This window comes from Salvelinus alpinus, chromosome 11, assembly GCF_045679555.1.
Source record: "Salvelinus alpinus chromosome 11, SLU_Salpinus.1, whole genome shotgun sequence".
NCBI lineage: Eukaryota > Metazoa > Chordata > Actinopteri > Salmoniformes > Salmonidae > Salvelinus > Salvelinus alpinus.
Genome location: NC_092096.1, coordinates 5,479,154 through 5,499,532, shown reverse-complemented (window position 1 = coordinate 5,499,532; position 20,379 = coordinate 5,479,154). Strand labels below are relative to the sequence as shown.

The 20,379-nt window shown below is 45.7% G+C and overlaps 1 protein-coding gene across 2 annotated transcripts in view; it reads left to right on the top strand.

Moving 5' to 3' along the window:
* ano2b (anoctamin 2b) overlaps nucleotides 1–20,379 on the top strand; it is a 191,303-nt gene that overhangs the window by 122,881 nt on the left and 48,043 nt on the right. For both annotated transcript variants that reach the window (XR_011666777.1, XM_071331598.1), the window contains 3 exons: nucleotides 4,817–4,891; nucleotides 10,796–10,997; nucleotides 19,935–20,046. Coding sequence is in view for 1 of the 2 variants with exons in the window: in XM_071331598.1 (XP_071187699.1) it covers nucleotides 4,817–4,891; nucleotides 10,796–10,997; nucleotides 19,935–20,046 (389 nt within the window). In the remaining variant the exon portion in view is untranslated. The remainder of the gene's footprint in view (nucleotides 1–4,816; nucleotides 4,892–10,795; nucleotides 10,998–19,934; nucleotides 20,047–20,379) is intronic.

Below are 20,379 nucleotides of genomic sequence, written 5' to 3'. Positions count from 1 at the left end.
CAGCTAGGTTAGCGAGCAGCAGCTAGGTTAGCGAGCAGCAGCTAGGTTAGCGAGCAGCAGCTAGGTTAGCGAGCAGCAGCACTTCAGAATATCAGACAGTTTTAGCTCTCCTGTCCCAGATTCCTCTTTCCTTTGTTTATCATGTCCAAGGAGGAGAGGCTGTGTGGCTGAGGAGAGGCTGTGTGGCTGAGGAGAGGCTGTGTGGCTGAGGAGAGGCTGTGTGGCTGAAGGGCTGTGAGCTTACAGACTGAGGAGAGGCTGTGTGGCTGAGGAGAGACTGTGGGGCTGAACTGTGGAGAGGCTGTGTGGCTTGAGCTTACAGACTGAGGAGAGGCTGTGTGGCTGAGGAGAGGCTGTGTGGCTGAGGAGAGGCTGTGTGGCTGAGGAGAGGCTGTGTGGCTGAGGAGAGGCTGTGTGGCTGAGGAGAGGCTGTGTGGCTGAGGAGAGGCTGTGTGGCTGCAGCTTACAGACTGAAACAGAAACATGGATTGACTAACTCTCTATATGGCCTGCAGAGGGGGGCTGCCGTGTTTTATTGGCTCTTATCCCTGTCTGACTTCCTCTTCTGCCTGATGTTGCTCCGACTAGATGGCAGAACATTGCCACTAGGTGCCTTGTGGGACACGTACTCTGTTACTTCCTGCTCTGGATACAAAGGGGTGTGTGTGTGTGTGTGAGGTGACATATGGCCCAGAGGAAATCCCATGACAGTAATTTCCCAAAGGGCTTAGTGTCCTGCAGGGAGGAGGAGTGTGTGTGACGCACTCTGCCAGGGATGTGGTGGTGTCAGGAGAGAGTCCTGACCTTATGGTGTGTCTCCTCGGGTTCATCTCGGTTCAAGACCACGTGGTTACCATGGTTACCACCCTCAGCAAGGGTGCTACAAACCGGATGCATCCAGTTTCCAGGGGAAATGGAAAGAGAGTCTGTGATGCAACTTCCTCTTTTGGACGTTAACAAGCGGATATTCCAGCTTAACTCCTCCACATGGATTGGTTGAACAGTGCAGAAGAGAACCACCCAGACAGGACCAGAATGAAAGGCCTGCTACGTTAAGTTATATGGACACTCATCTCCTGTGTTACTGCCAGCACTTTTACTAGTGTCAAGGGGAGAGGTGGGGGGGGGGGACGAGAGATGGGGGAGGTGGTGGGGTGAGGGGAGGAGACGAGAGGGGGAGGGGGGGAGGTGAGGGGAGGAGACGAGGTGAGAGGTGAGGAGGGGAGGAGAGGTGAGAGATGGGGAGAGGAGGGGACTGGAGGAGGAGGTGCTAGGTGGGGCTGTGTGGGTGCTAGGTGGTGCTGTGTGGGTGCTAGGTGGTGTGTGGGTGCTAGGTGGGGCTGTGTGGGTGCTAGGTGGGGCTGTGTGGGTGCTAGGTGGGGCTGTGTGGGTGCTAGGTGGGGCTGTGTGGGTGCTAGGTGGTGTGTGGGTGCTAGGTGGTGCTGTTGTCCACCTTATGATCTCACAACGTGTTGTATCACTGGGAGATCTACAGTCACTTGTAATGTCACAAGTACTGGGAAAGGGCTTTCTGCCAGCTCCAAACCCAACAATGCAGTAATCACTATCAACGGTTAGGGTCAGAGGTCAAACAGCAGTCCTGTCTCAGTGGAACATTAGTTAGTGGTCAAACAGCAGTCCTGTCTCAGTGGAACGTACAGCAGTCCTGTCTCAGAGGAACATACAGCAGTCCTGTCTCAGTGGAACATACAGCAGTCCTGTCTCAGAGGAACATACAGCAGTCCTGTCTCAGTGGAACGTACAGCAGTCCTGTCTCAGTGGAACATACAGCAGTCCTGTCTCAGAGGAACATACAGCAGTTCTGGCTCAGTGGAACATACAGCAGTCCTGTCTCAGAGGAACATACAGCAGTCCTGTCTCAGTGGAACATACAGCAGTCCTGTCTCAGTGGAACATACAGCAGTCCTGTCTCAGAGGAACATACAGCAGTCCTGTCTCAGAGGAACATACAGCAGTCCTGTCTCAGTGGAACGTACAGCAGTCCTGTCTCAGAGGAACATACAGCAGTCCTGTCTCAGTGGAACATACAGCAGTCCTGTCTCAGAGGAACATTAGTTAGTGGTCAAACAGCAGTCCTGTCTCAGAGGAACATTAGTTAGTGGCCAAACAGCAGTCCTGTCTCAGAGGAACATACAGCAGTCCTGTCTCAGTGGAACATACAGCAGTCCTGTCTCAGAGGAACATACAGCAGTCCTGTCTCAGTGGAACATACAGCAGTCCTGTCTCAGAGGAACATACAGCAGTCCTGTCTCAGTGGAACATACAGCAGTCCTGTCTCAGTGGAACATACAGCAGTCCTGTCTCAGTGGAACGTACAGCAGTCCTGTCTCAGTGGAACATACAGCAGTCCTGTCTCAGAGGAACATACAGCAGTCCTGTCTCAGAGGAACATTAGTTAGTGGTCAAACAGCAGTCCTGTCTCAGTGGAACATACAGCAGTCTTGTCTCAGTGGAACATACAGCAGTCCTGTCTCAGAGGAACATACAGCAGTCCTGTCTCAGTGGAACATACAGCAGTCCTGTCTCAGTGGAACATACAGCAGTCCTGTCTCAGTGGAACATACAGCAGTCCTGTCTCAGAGGAACATTCAGCAGTCCTGTCTCAGTGGAACATACAGCAGTCCTGTCTCAGAGGAACATACAGCAGTCCTGTCTCAGAGGAACATACAGCAGTCCTGTCTCAGAGGAACATACAGCAGTCCTGTCTCAGAGGAACATACAGCAGTCCTGTCTCAGTGGAACATACAGCAGTCCTGTCTCAGTGGAACATTCAGCAGTCCTGTCTCAGTGGAACATACAGCAGTCCTGTCTCAGAGGAACATACAGCAGTCCTGTCTCAGTGGAACATACAGCAGTCCTGTCTCAGTGGAACATACAGCAGTCCTGTCTCAGTGGAACATACAGCAGTCCTGTCTCAGTGGAACATACAGCAGTCCTGTCTCAGAGGAACATACAGCAGTCCTGTCTCAGTGGAACATACAGCAGTCCTGTCTCAGTGGAACATACAGCAGTCCTGTCTCAGTGGAACATACAGCAGTCCTGTCTCAGTGGAACATTCAGCAGTCCTGTCTCAGTGGAACATACAGCAGTCCTGTCTCAGAGGAACATACAGCAGTCCTGTCTCAGAGGAACATACAGCAGTCCTGTCTCAGAGGAACATACAGCAGTCCTGTCTCAGTGGAACATACAGCAGTCCTGTCTCAGTGGAACATTCAGCAGTCCTGTCTCAGTGGAACATACAGCAGTCCTGTCTCAGAGGAACATTAGTTAGTGGTCAAACAGCAGTCCTGTCTCAGTGGAACATTAGTTAGTGGTCAAACAGCAGTCCTGTCTCAGTGGAACATACAGCAGTCCTGTCTCAGAGGAACATACAGCAGTCCTGTCTCAGAGGAACATACAGCAGTCCTGTCTCAGAGGAACATACAGCAGTCCTGTCTCAGAGGAACATACAGCAGTCCTGTCTCAGTGGAACATACAGCAGTCCTGTCTCAGTGGAACATTCAGCAGTCCTGTCTCAGTGGAACATACAGCAGTCCTGTCTCAGAGGAACATACAGCAGTCCTGTCTCAGTGGAACATACAGCAGTCCTGTCTCAGTGGAACATACAGCAGTCCTGTCTCAGTGGAACATACAGCAGTCCTGTCTCAGTGGAACATACAGCAGTCCTGTCTCAGAGGAACATACAGCAGTCCTGTCTCAGTGGAACATACAGCAGTCCTGTCTCAGTGGAACATACAGCAGTCCTGTCTCAGTGGAACATACAGCAGTCCTGTCTCAGTGGAACATTCAGCAGTCCTGTCTCAGTGGAACATACAGCAGTCCTGTCTCAGAGGAACATACAGCAGTCCTGTCTCAGTGGAACATACAGCAGTCCTGTCTCAGAGGAACATACAGCAGTCCTGTCTCAGTGGAACATACAGCAGTCCTGTCTCAGTGGAACATTCAGCAGTCCTGTCTCAGTGGAACATACAGCAGTCCTGTCTCAGAGGAACATTAGTTAGTGGTCAAACAGCAGTCCTGTCTCAGTGGAACATTAGTTAGTGGTCAAACAGCAGTCCTGTCTCAGAGGAACATACAGCAGTCCTGTCTCAGAGGAACATTAGTTAGTGGTCAAACAGCAGTCCTGTCTCAGAGGAACATACAGCAGTCCTGTCTCAGTGGAACATACAGCAGTCCTGTCTCAGAGGAACATACAGCAGTCCTGTCTCAGAGGAACATACAGCAGTCCTGTCTCAGAGGAACATACAGCAGTCCTGTCTCAGAGGAACATACAGCAGTCCTGTCTCAGAGGAACATACAGCAGTCCTGTCCCAAAGGAACATTAGTTAGTAGCCAAACAGCAGTCCTGTCTCAGAGAAACATTAGTTAGTAGCCAAACAGCAGTCCTGTCTCAGAGGAACATACAGCAGTCCAGTCTCAGTGGAACATACATCAGTCCTGTCCCAAAGGAACATTAGTTAGTAGCCAAACAGCAGTCCTGTCTCAGAGAAACATTAGTTAGTAGCCAAACAGCAGTCCTGGTCTTTCTTGATCTTTACTTGTGTCTTCTGGTCTATTTTGGTTTCAGTTGGCTTCTGTTGGCTTCTACTGGTCTATATTGGCTTCTGTTGGCTTCTACTGGTCTATATTGGCTTCTGTTGGCTTCTACTGGTCTATATTGAGCTTTACTGGTCTCTACTGGTCTCTACTGGTCTCTGTTCTTTACTGGTCTACTAGTCATATCTTGTCTATATTGGTCTCTAATGGCAATCTACATGTGCTTGTGCTCTTAATGTGTCTCTAACGTCTAACCCAGACAGGTGTGGAGAATCTGACCTGGAGGGACCGTCTGCCTGGATACCTCATCAACATCTCCTCCATCCTCTTTATGGTGAGCTTTTTGTTTGGCCTAATGTTCTCCCCCTCTCTCGCTGTCCCTCTTTCTGTGTCTCCTCTGTCTTTCCCTCTGTCTTTCTCTTTTTCTGTCTCCTCTCTCCGTGTCTCTCTCTCCTCTCTCTCTTTTTCTGTCTCCTCTCTCCGTGTCTCTCTCTCCGTGTCTCTCTCTGTGTGTGTGTCTCTCTCTCTCTCTCTCTCTCTCTCTCTCCTCCGTGTCTTTCTCTGTGTCTCTCTCTGTGTCTCTCTCTGTCTCTCTCTGTGTCTCTCTCTGTGTGTGTCTCTCTCTCTCTCTCTATTTCTCTCTCTCAAGGGGCTTTATTGGCATGGGAAACATATGTTAACATTGCCAAAGCAAGTTAAGTAGATAATATACAAAAGTGAAATAAACAATAAAAATTAACAGTAAACATTACACTCACAGAAGTTCCAAAATAATAAAGACATTTCAAATGTCATATTATGTATATTTACAGTGTTGTAGCGATGTGCAAACAGTTAAAGTACAAAAGGGAACATAAATAAGCATAAATATGGGTTGTATTTACAATGGTGTTTGTTCTTCACTGGTTGCCCTTTTCTTGTGGCAACAGGTCACACATCTTACTGCTGTGATGGCACACGGTGGTATTTCACCCAGTAGATATGGGAGTTTATCAAATTTTGGTTTGTTTTTTTAATGAGTTTTTTTGTGGGTCTGTGTAATCTGAGAGAAATATGTGTCTCTAATATGGTCATACATTTGGCAGGAGGTTAGGAAGTGCAGCTCAGTTTCCACCTCATTTTGTGGGCAGTGTGCACATAGCCTGTCTTCTCTTGAGAGCCATGTCTGCCTACGGCGGCCTTTCTCAATAGCAAGGCTCTGCTCACTGAGTCTGTACATAGTCAAAGATTTCCTTAAGTTTGGGTCAGTCACAGTGGTCAGGTATTCTGCCACTGTGTACTCTCTGTTTAGGGACAAATAGCATTCTAGTTTGGTCAGTTTTTTTGTTAAGTCTTTCCAAAATGTCAAGTAATTATCTTTTTGTTTTCTCATGATTTGGTTGGGTCTAATTGTGTTGCTGTCCTGGGGCTCTGTGGGGTCTGTTTGTGTTTGTGAACAGAGCCTCAGGACCAGCTTGCTTAGGGGACTCTTCTCCAGGTTCATCTCTCTGTAGGTGATGGCTTTGTTATGGAAGGTTTGGGAATCACTTCCTTTTAGGTGGTTGTAGAATTTAACGGCTCTTTTCTGGATTTTGATAATTAGCGGTTATGTGCTTAATTCTGCTCTGCATTATTTGGTGGTTTACGTTGTACACGGAGGATATTTTTGGGTGTTTGTCCCATTTTGTGAATTCTTGGTTGGTGAGTAGACCCCAGACCTCACAACCATAAAGGGCATTGGGTTCTATAACTGAGTCAAGTATTTTTTGCCAGATCCTAATTGGTATGTCAAATTTATGTTCCTTTTGATGGCATAGAAGGCCCTTCTTGCCTTGTCACTCAGATCGTTCACAGCTTTGTGGAAGTTACCTGTGGCGCTGATGTTTAGGCCGAATATTGTATCGTTTTTTTGTGTGCTCTAGGGCAACGGTGTCTAGATGGAATTTGTATTTGTGGTCCTGGCAACTGGACTTTTTTCTACATAATCTGTGCAGAAGATCTGGGTGTTGCCGTAGGCCCTCCTTGGTTGGGGACAGAAGCACCAGATCATCAGCAAACAGTAGACATTTGACCTCAGATTCTAGTAGGGTGAGGCCGGGTGCTGTAGACTGTTCTAGTAGGGTGAGGCCGGGTGCTGCAGACTGTTCTAGTAGGGTGAGGCCTGGTGCTGCAGACTGTTCTAGTAGGGTGAGGCCGGGTGCTGCAGACTGTTCTAGTAGGGTGAGGCCGGGTGCTGCAGACTGTTCTAGTAGGGTGAGGCCTGGTGCTGCAGACTGTTCTAGTAGGGTGAGGCCGGGTGCTGCAGACTGTTCTAGTAGGGTGAGGCCGGGTGCTGCAGACTGGTCTAGTAGGGTGAGGCCGGGTGCTGCAGACTGTTCTAGTAGGGTGAGGCCGGGTGCTGCAGACTGTTCTAGTAGGGTGAGGCCGGGTGCTGTAGACTGTTCTAGTAGGGTGAGGCCGGGTGCTGCAGACTGTTCTAGTAGGGTGAGGCCGGGTGCTGTAGACTGGTCTAGTAGGGTGAGGCCGGGTGCTGCAGACTGTTCTAGTAGGGTGAGGCCTGGTGCTGCAGACTGTTCTAGCAGGGTGAGGCCGGGTGCTGCAGACTGTTCTAGTAGGGTGAGGCCGGGTGCTGCAGACTGGTCTAGTAGGGTGAGGCCGGGTGCTGCAGACTGTTCTAGTAGGGTGAGGCCGGGTGCTGCAGACTGGTCTAGTAGGGTGAGGCCGGGTGCTGCAGACTGTTCTAGTAGGGTGAGGCCGGGTGCTGCAGACTGTTCTAGTAGGGTGAGGCCGGGTGCTGTAGACTGTTCTAGTAGGGTGAGGCCGGGTGCTGCAGACTGTTCTAGTAGGGTGAGGCCGGGTGCTGTAGACTGTTCTAGTAGGGTGAGGCCGGGTGCTGCAGACTGTTCTAGTAGGGTGAGGCCGGGTGCTGCAGACTGTTCTAGTAGGGTGAGGCCGGGTGCTGCAGACTGTTCTAGTAGGGTAAGGCCGGGTGCTGCAGACTGTTCTAGTAGGGTGAGGCCGGGTGCTGCAGACTGTTCTAGTAGGGTAAGGCCGGGTGCTGCAGACTGTTCTAGTAGGGTAAGGCCGGGTGCTGCAGACTGTTCTAGCAGGGTGAGGCCGGGTGCTGCAGACTGTTCTAGTAGGGTAAGGCCGGGTGCTGCAGACTGTTCTAGCAGGGTGAGGCCGGGTGCTGCAGACTGTTCTAGCAGGGTGAGGCCGGGTGCTGCAGACTGTTCTAGTAGGGTAAGGCCGGGTGCTGCAGACTGTTCTAGTAGGGTAAAGCCGGGTGCTGCAGACTGTTCTAGTAGGGTGAGGCCGGGTGCTGCAGACTGTTCTAGTAGGGTGAGGCCGGGTGCTGCAGACTGTTCTAGTAGGGTAAGGCCGGGTGCTGCAGACTGTTCTAGTAGGGTGAGGCCGGGTGCTGCAGACTGTTCTAGTAGGGTGAGGCCGGGTGCTGCAGACTGTTCTAGTAGGGTGAGGCCGGGTGCTGCAGACTGTTCTAGTAGGGTGAGGCCGGGTGCTGCAGACTGTTCTAGCAGGGTGAGGCCGGGTGCTGCAGACTGTTCTAGCAGGGTGAGGCCGGGTGCTGCAGACTGTTCTAGTGCCCTCGCCAATTCATTGATATATATGTTGAGGAGGGTGGGGCTTAAGCTGCATCCTTGTCTCACCCCGTGGCCCTGTGGAAATAAATGTGTGTTTTTTGCCAATTTTAACCGCATACTTGTTGATTGTGTACATAGATTTTATAATGTCGAACCGCTGTCCATCAATGTGTCTAGCAGACCCTCATGCCAAATTGAGTCAAACACTTTTTTGAAATCAACAAAGCATGAGAAGACTTAGCCTTTGTTTTGGTTTGTGTGTTTGCCAGTTAGGGTGTACAGGTTGAATACGTGGTCTGTCGTACTATAATTTGGTTCTGGTAGTCTTTAATAGTTGATTCTAAGATTTGTATTTGATAATGTATATGTTTTTGCTGTTTGGTCTGTGTTATAGGGCCAATAAGATTGAGAAGTGGTTTACCCACACATCTCCGTTTTGGATAGATAACTCTTTGTGTTGTTGTTTGTTTAGTGTGTTCCAATTTGATTCATCATAGTGAAGGCGTAGGCTCAGGTTTTCTAGGTGTCTCTCTCCCATCTCTCTCTGTCTCTCCCTCTCTCTGTGTCTGTCTCTCTCTCTCGGTCTTTCCCTCTCTCTGTGTCTGTCTCTCTCTCTCGGTCTCTCTCTCTCTCTCTCGGTCTTTCCCTCTCTCGGTCTTTCCCTCTCTCGGTCTTTCCCTCTCTCGGTCTTTCCCTCTCTCGGTCTTTCCCTCTCTCGGTCTTTCTCTCTCTCGGTCTTTCTCTCTCTCGGTCTTTCCCTCTCTCGGTCTTTCCCTCTCTCGGTCTTTCCCTCTCTCGGTCTTTCTCTGTGTTTCTACCCCAGACCATCAGGCTGCTGAATAGACACCACTAGTCAGCTGTTTCTACCCCCAGACCATCAGGCTGCTGAATAGACACCACTAGTCAGCTGTTTCTACCCCCAGACCATCAGGCTGCTGAATAGACACCACTAGTCAGCTGTTTCTACCCCCAGACCATCAGACTGCTGAATAGACACCACTAGTCAGCTGTTTCTACCATCAGGCTGCTGAATAGACACCACTAGTCAGCTGTTTCTACCCCCAACCATCAGACTGCTGAATAGACACCACTAGTCAGCTGTTTCTACCCCCAGACCATCAGGCTGCTGAATAGACACCACTAGTCAGCTGTTTCTATCCCCAGACCATCAGGCTGCTGAATAGACACCACTAGTCAGCTGTTTCTACCCCCAGACCATCAGACTGCTGAATAGACACCACTAGTCAGCTGTTTCTACCATCAGGCTGCTGAATAGACACCACTAGTCAGCTGTTTCTATCATCAGGCTGCTGAATAGACACCACTAGTCACATGTCTCTCTATCGTAGTTTGGGCTGTGTGACTAATACAGTAATGTCTCTATCCTAGTTTGGGCTGTGGGACTAATACAGTAATGTCTCTCTCTCCTAGTTTGGGCTGTGGGACTAATACAGTAATGTCTCTATCCTAGTTTGGGCTGTGGGACTAATACAGTAATGTCTCTATCCTAGTTTGGGCTGTGGGACTAATACAGTAATGTCTCTCTATCCTAGTTTGGGCTGTGGGACTAATACAGTAATGTCTCTCTATCCTAGTTTGGGCTGTGGGACTAATACAGTAATGTCTCTCTATCCTAGTTTGGGCTGTGGGACTAATACAGTAATGTCTCTCTATCCTAGTTTGGGCTGTGGGACTAATACAGTAATGTCTCTCTATCCTAGTTTGGGCTGTGGGACTAATACAGTAATGTCTCTCTATCCTAGTTTGGGCTGTGGGACTAATACAGTAATGTCTCTATCCCAGTTTGGGCTGTGGGACTAATACAGTAATGTCTCTATCCTAGTTTGGGCTGTGGGACTAATACAGTAATGTCTCTATCCTAGTTTGGGCTGTGGGACTAATACAGTAATGTCTCTATCCTAGTTTGGGCTGTGGGACTAATACAGTAATGTCTCTCTATCCTAGTTTGGGCTGTGGGACTAATACAGTAATGTCTCTCTATCCTAGTTTGGGCTGTGGGACTAATACAGTAATGTCTCTCTATCCTAGTTTGGGCTGTGGGACTAATACAGTAATGTCTCTATCCTAGTTTGGGCTGTGGGACTAATACAGTAATGTCTCTCTATCCTAGTTTGGGCTGTGGGACTAATACAGTAATGTCTCTCTATCCTAGTTTGGGCTGTGGGACTAATACAGTAATGTCTCTATCCTAGTTTGGGCTGTGGGACTAATACAGTAATGTCTCTATCCTAGTTTGGGCTGTGGGACTAATACAGTAATGTCTCTATCCTAGTTTGGGCTGTGGGACTAATACAGTAATGTCTCTATCCTAGTTTGGGCTGTGGGACTAATACAGTAATGTCTCTATCCTAGTTTGGGCTGTGTGACTAATACAGTAATGTCTCTATCCTAGTTTGGGCTGTGGGACTAATACAGTAATGTCTCTCTATCCTAGTTTGGGCTGTGTGACTAATACAGTAATGTCTCTATCCTAGTTTGGGCTGTGGGACTAATACAGTAATGTCTCTATCCTAGTTTGGGCTGTGGGACTAATACAGTAATGTCTCTATCCTAGTTTGGGCTGTGGGACTAATACAGTAATGTCTCTATCCTAGTTTGGGCTGTGGGACTAATACAGTAATGTCTCTCTATCCTAGTTTGGGCTGACGTTCTCTGCGGTTTTCGGTGTGATCGTGTATCGTATCGTCGTATCCGCTCTAATGGCGATGTCACCTGACCCGGAGATCAAGTCTAACGTGCGAGTCACCGTCACGGCAACCGCTGTCATCATCAACCTGGTGGTCATTCTGATACTGGATGAGATCTACGGAGCTGTGGCCGTCTGGCTCACTGAGCTGGGTAACGCACCTCTACATACAGATTATTACATGTTGGAGCTGGGTAACGCACCTCTACATACAGATTATTACATGTTGGAGCTGGGTAACACACCTCTACATTCAGATTATTACATGTTGGAGCTGGGTTACACACCTCTACATTCAGATTATTACATGTTGGAGCTGGGTAACACACCTCTACATTCAGATTATTACATGTTGGAGCTGGGTAACACACCTCTACATTCAGATTATTACATGTTGGAGCTGGGTAACACACCTCTACATTCAGATTATTACATGTTGGAGCTGGGTAACACACCTCTACATTCAGATTATTACATGTTGGAGCTGGGTAACACACCTCTACATTCAGATTATTACATGTTGGAGCTGGGTAACACACCTCTACATTCAGATTATTACATGTTGGAGCTGGGTAACACACCTCTACATTCAGATTATTACATGTTGGAGCTGGGTAACACACCTCTACATTCAGATTATTACATGTTGGAGCTGGGTAACACACCTCTACATTCAGATTATTACATGTTGGAGCTGGGTAACACACCTCTACATTCAGATTATTACATGTTGTAGCTGGGTAACACACCTCTACATTCAGATTATTACATGTTGGAGCTGGGTAACACACCTCTACATTCAGATTATTACATGTTGGAGCTGGGTAACACACCTCTACATTCAGATTATTACATGTTGGAGCTGGGTAACACACCTCTACATTCAGATTATTACATGTTGGAGCTGGGTAACACACCTCTACATTCAGATTATTACATGTTGGAGCTGGGTAACACACCTCTACATTCAGATTATTACATGTTGGAGCTGGGTAACACACCTCTACATACAGATTATTACATGTTGGAGCTGGGTAACACACCTCTACATTCAGATTATTACATGTTGGAGCTGGGTAACACACCTCTACATTCAGATTATTACATGTTGGAGCTGGGTAACACACCTCTACATTCAGATTATTACATGTTGGAGCTGGGTAACACACCTCTACATTCAGATTATTACATGTTGGAGCTGGGTAACACACCTCTACATTCAGATTATTACATGTTGGAGCTGGGTAACACACCTCTACATTCAGATTATTACATGTTGGAGCTGGGTAACGCACCTCTACATTCAGATTATTACATGTTGGAGCTGGGTAACGCACCTCTACATTCAGATTATTACATGTTGGAGCTGGGTAACACACCTCTACATTCAGATTATTACATGTTGGAGCTGGGTAACGCACCTCTACATTCAGATTATTACATGTTGGAGCTGGGTAACACCTCTACATTCAGATTATTACATGTTGGAGCTGGGTAACACACCTCTACATTCAGATTATTACATGTTGGAGCTGGGTAACACCTCTACATACAGATTATTACATGTTGGAGCTGGGTAACACACCTCTACATTCAGATTATTACATGTTGGAGCTGGGTAACACACCTCTACATTCAGATTATTACATGTTGGAGCTGGGTAACACACCTCTACATTCAGATTATTACATGTTGGAGCTGGGTAACACACCTCTACATACAGATTATTACATGTTGGAGCTGGGTAACACACCTCTACATTCAGATTATTACAAGTTGGAGCTGGGTAACACACCTCTACATTCAGATTATTACATGTTGGAGCTGGGTAACACACCTCTACATTCAGATTATTACATGTTGGAGCTGGGTAACACACCTCTACATTCAGATTATTACATGTTGGAGCTGGGTAACACACCTCTACATTCAGATTATTACATGTTGGAGCTGGGTAACACACCTCTACATTCAGATTATTACATGTTGGAGCTGGGTAACACCTCTACATTCAGATTATTACATGTTGGAGCTGGGTAACGCACCTCTACATTCAGATTATTACATGTTGGAGCTGGGTAACACACCTCTACATTCAGATTATTACATGTTGGAGCTGGGTAACACCTCTACATTCAGATTATTACATGTTGGAGCTGGGTAACACACCTCTACATTCAGATTATTACATGTTGGAGCTGGGTAACACACCTCTACATTCAGATTATTACATGTTGGAGCTGGGTAACACACCTCTACATTCAGATTATTACATGTTGGAGCTGGGTAACACACCTCTACATTCAGATTATTACATGTTGGAGCTGGGTAACACACCTCTACATTCAGATTATTACATGTTGGAGCTGGGTAACACACCTCTACATTCAGATTATTACATGTTGGAGCTGGGTAACACCTCTACATTCAGATTATTACATGTTGGAGCTGGGTAACACACCTCTACATTCAGATTATTACATGTTGGAGCTGGGTAACACACCTCTACATTCAGATTATTACATGTTGGAGCTGGGTAACACACCTCTACATTCAGATTATTACATGTTGGAGCTGGGTACACACCTCTACATTCAGATTATTACATGTTGGAGCTGGGTAACACACCTCTACATTCAGATTATTACATGTTGGAGCTGGGTAACACACCTCTACATTCAGATTATTACATGTTGGAGCTGGGTAACACACCTCTACATTCAGATTATTACATGTTGGAGCTGGGTAACACACCTCTACATTCAGATTATTACATGTTGGAGCTGGGTAACACCTCTACATACAGATTATTACATGTTGGAGCTGGGTAACACACCTCTACATTCAGATTATTACATGTTGGAGCTGGGTAACACACCTCTACATTCAGATTATTACATGTTGGAGCTGGGTAACACACCTCTACATTCAGATTATTACATGTTGGAGCTGGGTAACATCTCTACATTCAGATTATTACATGTTGGAGCTGGGTAACACACCTCTACATTCAGATTATTACATGTTGGAGCTGGGTAACACACCTCTACATTCAGATTATTACATGTTGGAGCTGGGTAACACACCTCTACATTCAGATTATTACATGTTGGAGCTGGGTAACACACCTCTACATTCAGATTATTACATGTTGGAGCTGGGTAACACACCTCTACATTCAGATTATTACATGTTGGAGCTGGGTAACACACCTCTACATTCAGATTATTACATGTTGGAGCTGGGTAACACACACCTCTACATTCAGATTATTACATGTTGGAGCTGGGTAACACACCTCTACATTCAGATTATTACATGTTGGAGCTGGGTAACACACCTCTACATTCAGATTATTACATGTTGGAGCTGGGTAACACACCTCTACATTCAGATTATTACATGTTGGAGCTGGGTAACACACTTCTACATTCAGATTATTACATGTTGGAGCTGGGTAACACACCTCTACATTCAGATTATTACATGTTGGAGCTGGGTAACACACCTCTACATTCAGATTATTACATGTTGGAGCTGGGTAACACACCTCTACATTCAGATTATTACATGTTGGAGCTGGGTAACACACCTCTACATTCAGATTATTACATGTTGGAGCTGGGTAACACACCTCTACATTCAGATTATTACATGTTGGAGCTGGGTAACGCACCTCTACATACAGATTATTACATGTTGGAGCTGGGTAACACACCTCTACATTCAGATTATTACATGTTGGAGCTGGGTAACGCACCTCTACATTCAGATTATTACATGTTGGAGCTGGGTAACACCTCTACATTCAGATTATTACATGTTGGAGCTGGGTAACACACCTCTACATTCAGATTATTACATGTTGGAGCTGGGTAACACACCTCTACATTCAGATTATTACATGTTGGAGCTGGGTAACACACCTCTACATTCAGATTATTACATGTTGGAGCTGGGTAACACACTTCTACATTCAGATTATTACATGTTGGAGCTGGGTAACACACCTCTACATTCAGATTATTACATGTTGGAGCTGGGTAACACACCTCTACATTCAGATTATTACATGTTGGAGCTGGGTAACACACCTCTACATTCAGATTATTACATGTTGGAGCTGGGTAACACACCTCTACATTCAGATTATTACATGTTGGAGCTGGGTAACACACCTCTACATTCAGATTATTACATGTTGGAGCTGGGTAACGCACCTCTACATACAGATTATTACATGTTGGAGCTGGGTAACACACCTCTACATTCAGATTATTACATGTTGGAGCTGGGTAACGCACCTCTACATTCAGATTATTACATGTTGGAGCTGGGTAACACCTCTACATTCAGATTATTACATGTTGGAGCTGGGTACACACCTCTACATTCAGATTATTACATGTTGGAGCTGGGTAACACCTCTACATACAGATTATTACATGTTGGAGCTGGGTAACACACCTCTACATTCAGATTATTACATGTTGGAGCTGGGAAACACACCTCTACATTCAGATTATTACATGTTGGAGCTGGGTAACACACCTCTACATTCAGATTATTACATGTTGGAGCTGGGTAACACACCTCTACATACAGATTATTACATGTTGGAGCTGGGTAACACACCTCTACATTCAGATTATTACATGTTGGAGCTGGGTAACACACCTCTACATTCAGATTATTACATGTTGGAGCTGGGTACACACCTCTACATTCAGATTATTACATGTTGGAGCTGGGTAACACACCTCTACATTCAGATTATTACATGTTGGAGCTGGGTAACACACCTCTACATTCAGATTATTACATGTTGGAGCTGGGTAACACACCTCTACATTCAGATTATTACATGTTGGAGCTGGGTAACACCTCTACATTCAGATTATTACATGTTGGAGCTGGGTAACGCACCTCTACATTCAGATTATTACATGTTGGAGCTGGGTAACGCACCTCTACATTCAGATTATTACATGTTGGAGCTGGGTAACACCTCTACATTCAGATTATTACATGTTGGAGCTGGGTAACACCTCTACATTCAGATTATTACATGTTGGAGCTGGGTAACACACCTCTACATTCAGATTATTACATGTTGGAGCTGGGTAACACACCTCTACATTCAGATTATTACATGTTGGAGCTGGGTAACACACCTCTACATTCAGATTATTACATGTTGGAGCTGGGTAACACACCTCTACATTCAGATTATTACATGTTGGAGCTGGGTAACACACCTCTACATTCAGATTATTACATGTTGGAGCTGGGTAACACCTCTACATTCAGATTATTACATGTTGGAGCTGGGTAACACACCTCTACATTCAGATTATTACATGTTGGAGCTGGGTAACACACCTCTACATTCAGATTATTACATGTTGGAGCTGGGTAACACACCTCTACATTCAGATTATTACATGTTGGAGCTGGGTAACACACCTCTACATTCAGATTATTACATGTTGGAGCTGGGTAACACACCTCTACATTCAGATTATTACATGTTGGAGCTGGGTAACACACCTCTACATTCAGATTATTACATGTTGGAGCTGGGTAACACACCTCTACATTCAGATTATTACATGTTGGAGCTGGGTAACACACCTCTACATTCAGATTATTACATGTTGGAGCTGGGTAACACACCTCTACATTCAGATTATTACATGTTGGAGCTGGGTAACACACCTCTACATACAGATTATTACATGTTGGAGCTGGGTAACACACCTCTACATTCAGATTATTACATGTTGGAGCTGGGTAACACCTCTACATTCAGATTATTACATGTTGGAGCTGGGTAACACACCTCTACATTCAGATTATTACATGTTGGAGCTGGGTAACACACCTCTACATTCAGATTATTACATGTTGGAGCTGGGTAACACACCTCTACATTCAGATTATTACATGTTGGAGCTGGGTAACACCTCTACATTCAGATTATTACATGTTGGAGCTGGGTAACACACCTCTACATTCAGATTATTACATGTTGGAGCTGGGTAACAAACCTCTACATTCAGATTATTACATGTTGGAGCTGGGTAACACACCTCTACATTCAGATTATTACATGTTGGAGCTGGGTAACACACCTCTACATTCAGATTATTACATGTTGGAGCTGGGTAACACACCTCTACATTCAGATTATTACATGTTGGAGCTGGGTAACACCTCTACATTCAGATTATTACATGTTGGAGCTGGGTAACGCACCTCTACATTCAGATTATTACATGTTGGAGCTGGGTAACACACCTCTACATTCAGATTATTACATGTTGGAGCTGGGTAACACACCTCTACATTCAGATTATTACATGTTGGAGCTGGTTAACACACACCTCTACATTCAGATTATTACATGTTGGAGCTGGGTAACACACCTCTACATTCAGATTATTACATGTTGGAGCTGGGTAACACACCTCTACATTCAGATTATTACATGTTGGAGCTGGGTAACACACCCCTCTACATTCAGATTATTACATGTTGGAGCTGGGTAACACACCTCTACATTCAGATTATTACATGTTGGAGCTGGGTAACACACACACCTCTACATTCAGATTATTACATGTTGGAGCTGGGTAACGCACCTCTACATACAGATTATTACATGTTGGAGCTGGGTAACACACCTCTACATTCAGATTATTACATGTTGGAGCTGGGTAACACCTCTACATTCAGATTATTACATGTTGGAGCTGGGTAACACACCTCTACATTCAGATTATTACATGTTGGAGCTGGGTAACACACCTCTACATTCAGATTATTACATGTTGGAGCTGGGTAACACACCTCTACATTCAGATTATTACATGTTGGAGCTGGGTAACACACCTCTACATTCAGATTATTACATGTTGGAGCTGGGTAACACACCTCTACATTCAGATTATTACATGTTGGAGCTGGGTAACACACCTCTACATTCAGATTATTACATGTTGGAGCTGGGTAACACACCTCTACATTCAGATTATTACATGTTGGAGCTGGGTAACACACCTCTACATTCAGATTATTACATGTTGGAGCTGGGTAACACACCTCTACATTCAGATTATTACATGTTGGAGCTGGGTAACACACCTCTACATTCAGATTATTACATGTTGGAGCTGGGTAACACACCTCTACATTCAGATTATTACATGTTGGAGCTGGGTAACACACCTCTACATTCAGATTATTACATGTTGGAGCTGGGTAACACACCTCTACATTCAGATTATTACATGTTGGAGCTGGGTAACACACACCTCTACATTCAGATTATTACATGTTGGAGCTGGGTAACACACACCTCTACATTCAGATTATTACATGTTGGAGCTGGGTAACACACACCTCTACATTCAGATTATTACATGTTGGAGCTGGGTAACACACCTCTACATTCAGATTATTACATGTTGGAGCTGGGTAACACACCTCTACATTCAGATTATTACATGTTGGAGCTGGGTAACACACACCTCTACATTCAGATTATTACATGTTGGAGCTGGGTAACACGCCTCTACATTCAGATTATTACATGTTGGAGCTGGGTAACACGCCTCTACATTCAGATTATTACATGTTGGAGCTGGGTAACACGCCTCTACATTCAGATTATTACATGTTGGAGCTGGGTAACACACCTCTACATTCAGATTATTACATGTTGGAGCTGGGTAACACACCTCTACATTCAGATTATTACATGTTGGAGCTGGGTAACACACCTCTACATTCAGATTATTACATGTTGGAGCTGGGTAACACCTCTACATTCAGATTATTACATGTTGGAGCTGGGTCACACACCTCTACATTCAGATTATTACATGTTGGAGCTGGGTAACACACCTCTACATTCAGATTATTACATGTTGGAGCTGGGTAACACACCTCTACATTCAGATTATTACATGTTGGAGCTGGGTAACACACCTCTACATTCAGATTATTACATGTTGGAGCTGGGTTACACACCTCTACATTCAGATTATTACATGTTGGAGCTGGGTAACACACCTCTACATTCAGATTATTACATGTTGGAGCTGGGTAACACACCTCTACATTCAGATTATTACATGTTGGAGCTGGGTAACACACCTCTACATTCAGATTATTACATGTTGGAGCTGGGTAACGCACCTCTACATTCAGATTATTACATGTTGGAGCTGGGTAACACCTCTACATTCAGATTATTACATGTTGGAGCTGGGTAACACACCTCTACATTCAGATTATTACATGTTGGAGCTGGGTAACACACCTCTACATTCAGATTATTACATGTTGGAGCTGGGTAACACACCTCTACATTCAGATTATTACATGTTGGAGCTGGGTAACACCTCTACATTCAGATTATTACATGTTGGAGCTGGGTAACACACCTCTACATTCAGATTATTACATGTTGGAGCTGGGTAACACACCTCTACATTCAGATTATTACATGTTGGAGCTGGGTAACACACCTCTACATTCAGATTATTACATGTTGGAGCTGGGTAACACCTCTACATTCAGATTATTACATGTTGGAGCTGGGTAACACCTCTACATTCAGATTATTACATGTTGGAGCTGGGTAACACCTCTACATTCAGATTATTACATGTTGGAGCTGGGTAACGCACCTCTACATTCAGATTATTACATGTTGGAGCTGGGTCACACACCTCTACATTCAGATTATTACATGTTGGAGCTGGGTCACACACCTCTACATTCAGATTATTAGATGTTTGTGTCTTTGACCTGTCCTGTTGTGTTACGTCAGATTTCTCAAATATTTTTTCATACGGTCTCCTGAATAAGACATCTCTCTCCTCCATTCCTCTCCTCTCTCCCCATCCCTCTCTCCTCTCCCCATCCCTCTCCTCACCTCTATTCATCCCTCTTCTCTCCATTCCCCCTCTCCTCTCTCCCCATCCCTCTCTCCTCTCCCCATCCCTCCCTCCTCTCCCCATCCCTCCCTCCTTACCTCTATTCATCCCTCTTCTCTCCATTCCCCCTCTCTCCTCTCCCAGAGATTCCAAGGACAGAGAGTAAGTTTGAGCAGCATCTGATTGTGAAGGCTTTCCTACTGAAGTTCATGAACGCCTACGCCCCCATCTTCTATGTGGCTTTCTTCAAGGGACGGTACGTTAGGGGTTAGGGTTAGGGCCTACGCCCCCATCTTCTATGTGGCTTTCTTTAAGGGACGGTACGACACAGACAGGGTTAGGGGTTAGGGGTTAGAGTTAGGGCCTACGCCCCCATCTTCTATGTGGCTTTCTTTAAGGGACGGTACGACACAGACAGGGTTAGGGGTTAGGGGTTAGAGTTAGGGCCTACGCCCCCATCTTCTATGTGGCTTTCTTTAAGGGACGGTACGACACAGACAGGGTTAGGGGTTAGGGGTTAGAGTTAGGGCCTACGCCCCCATCTTCTATGTGGCTTTCTTTAAGGGACGGTACGACACAGACAGGGTTA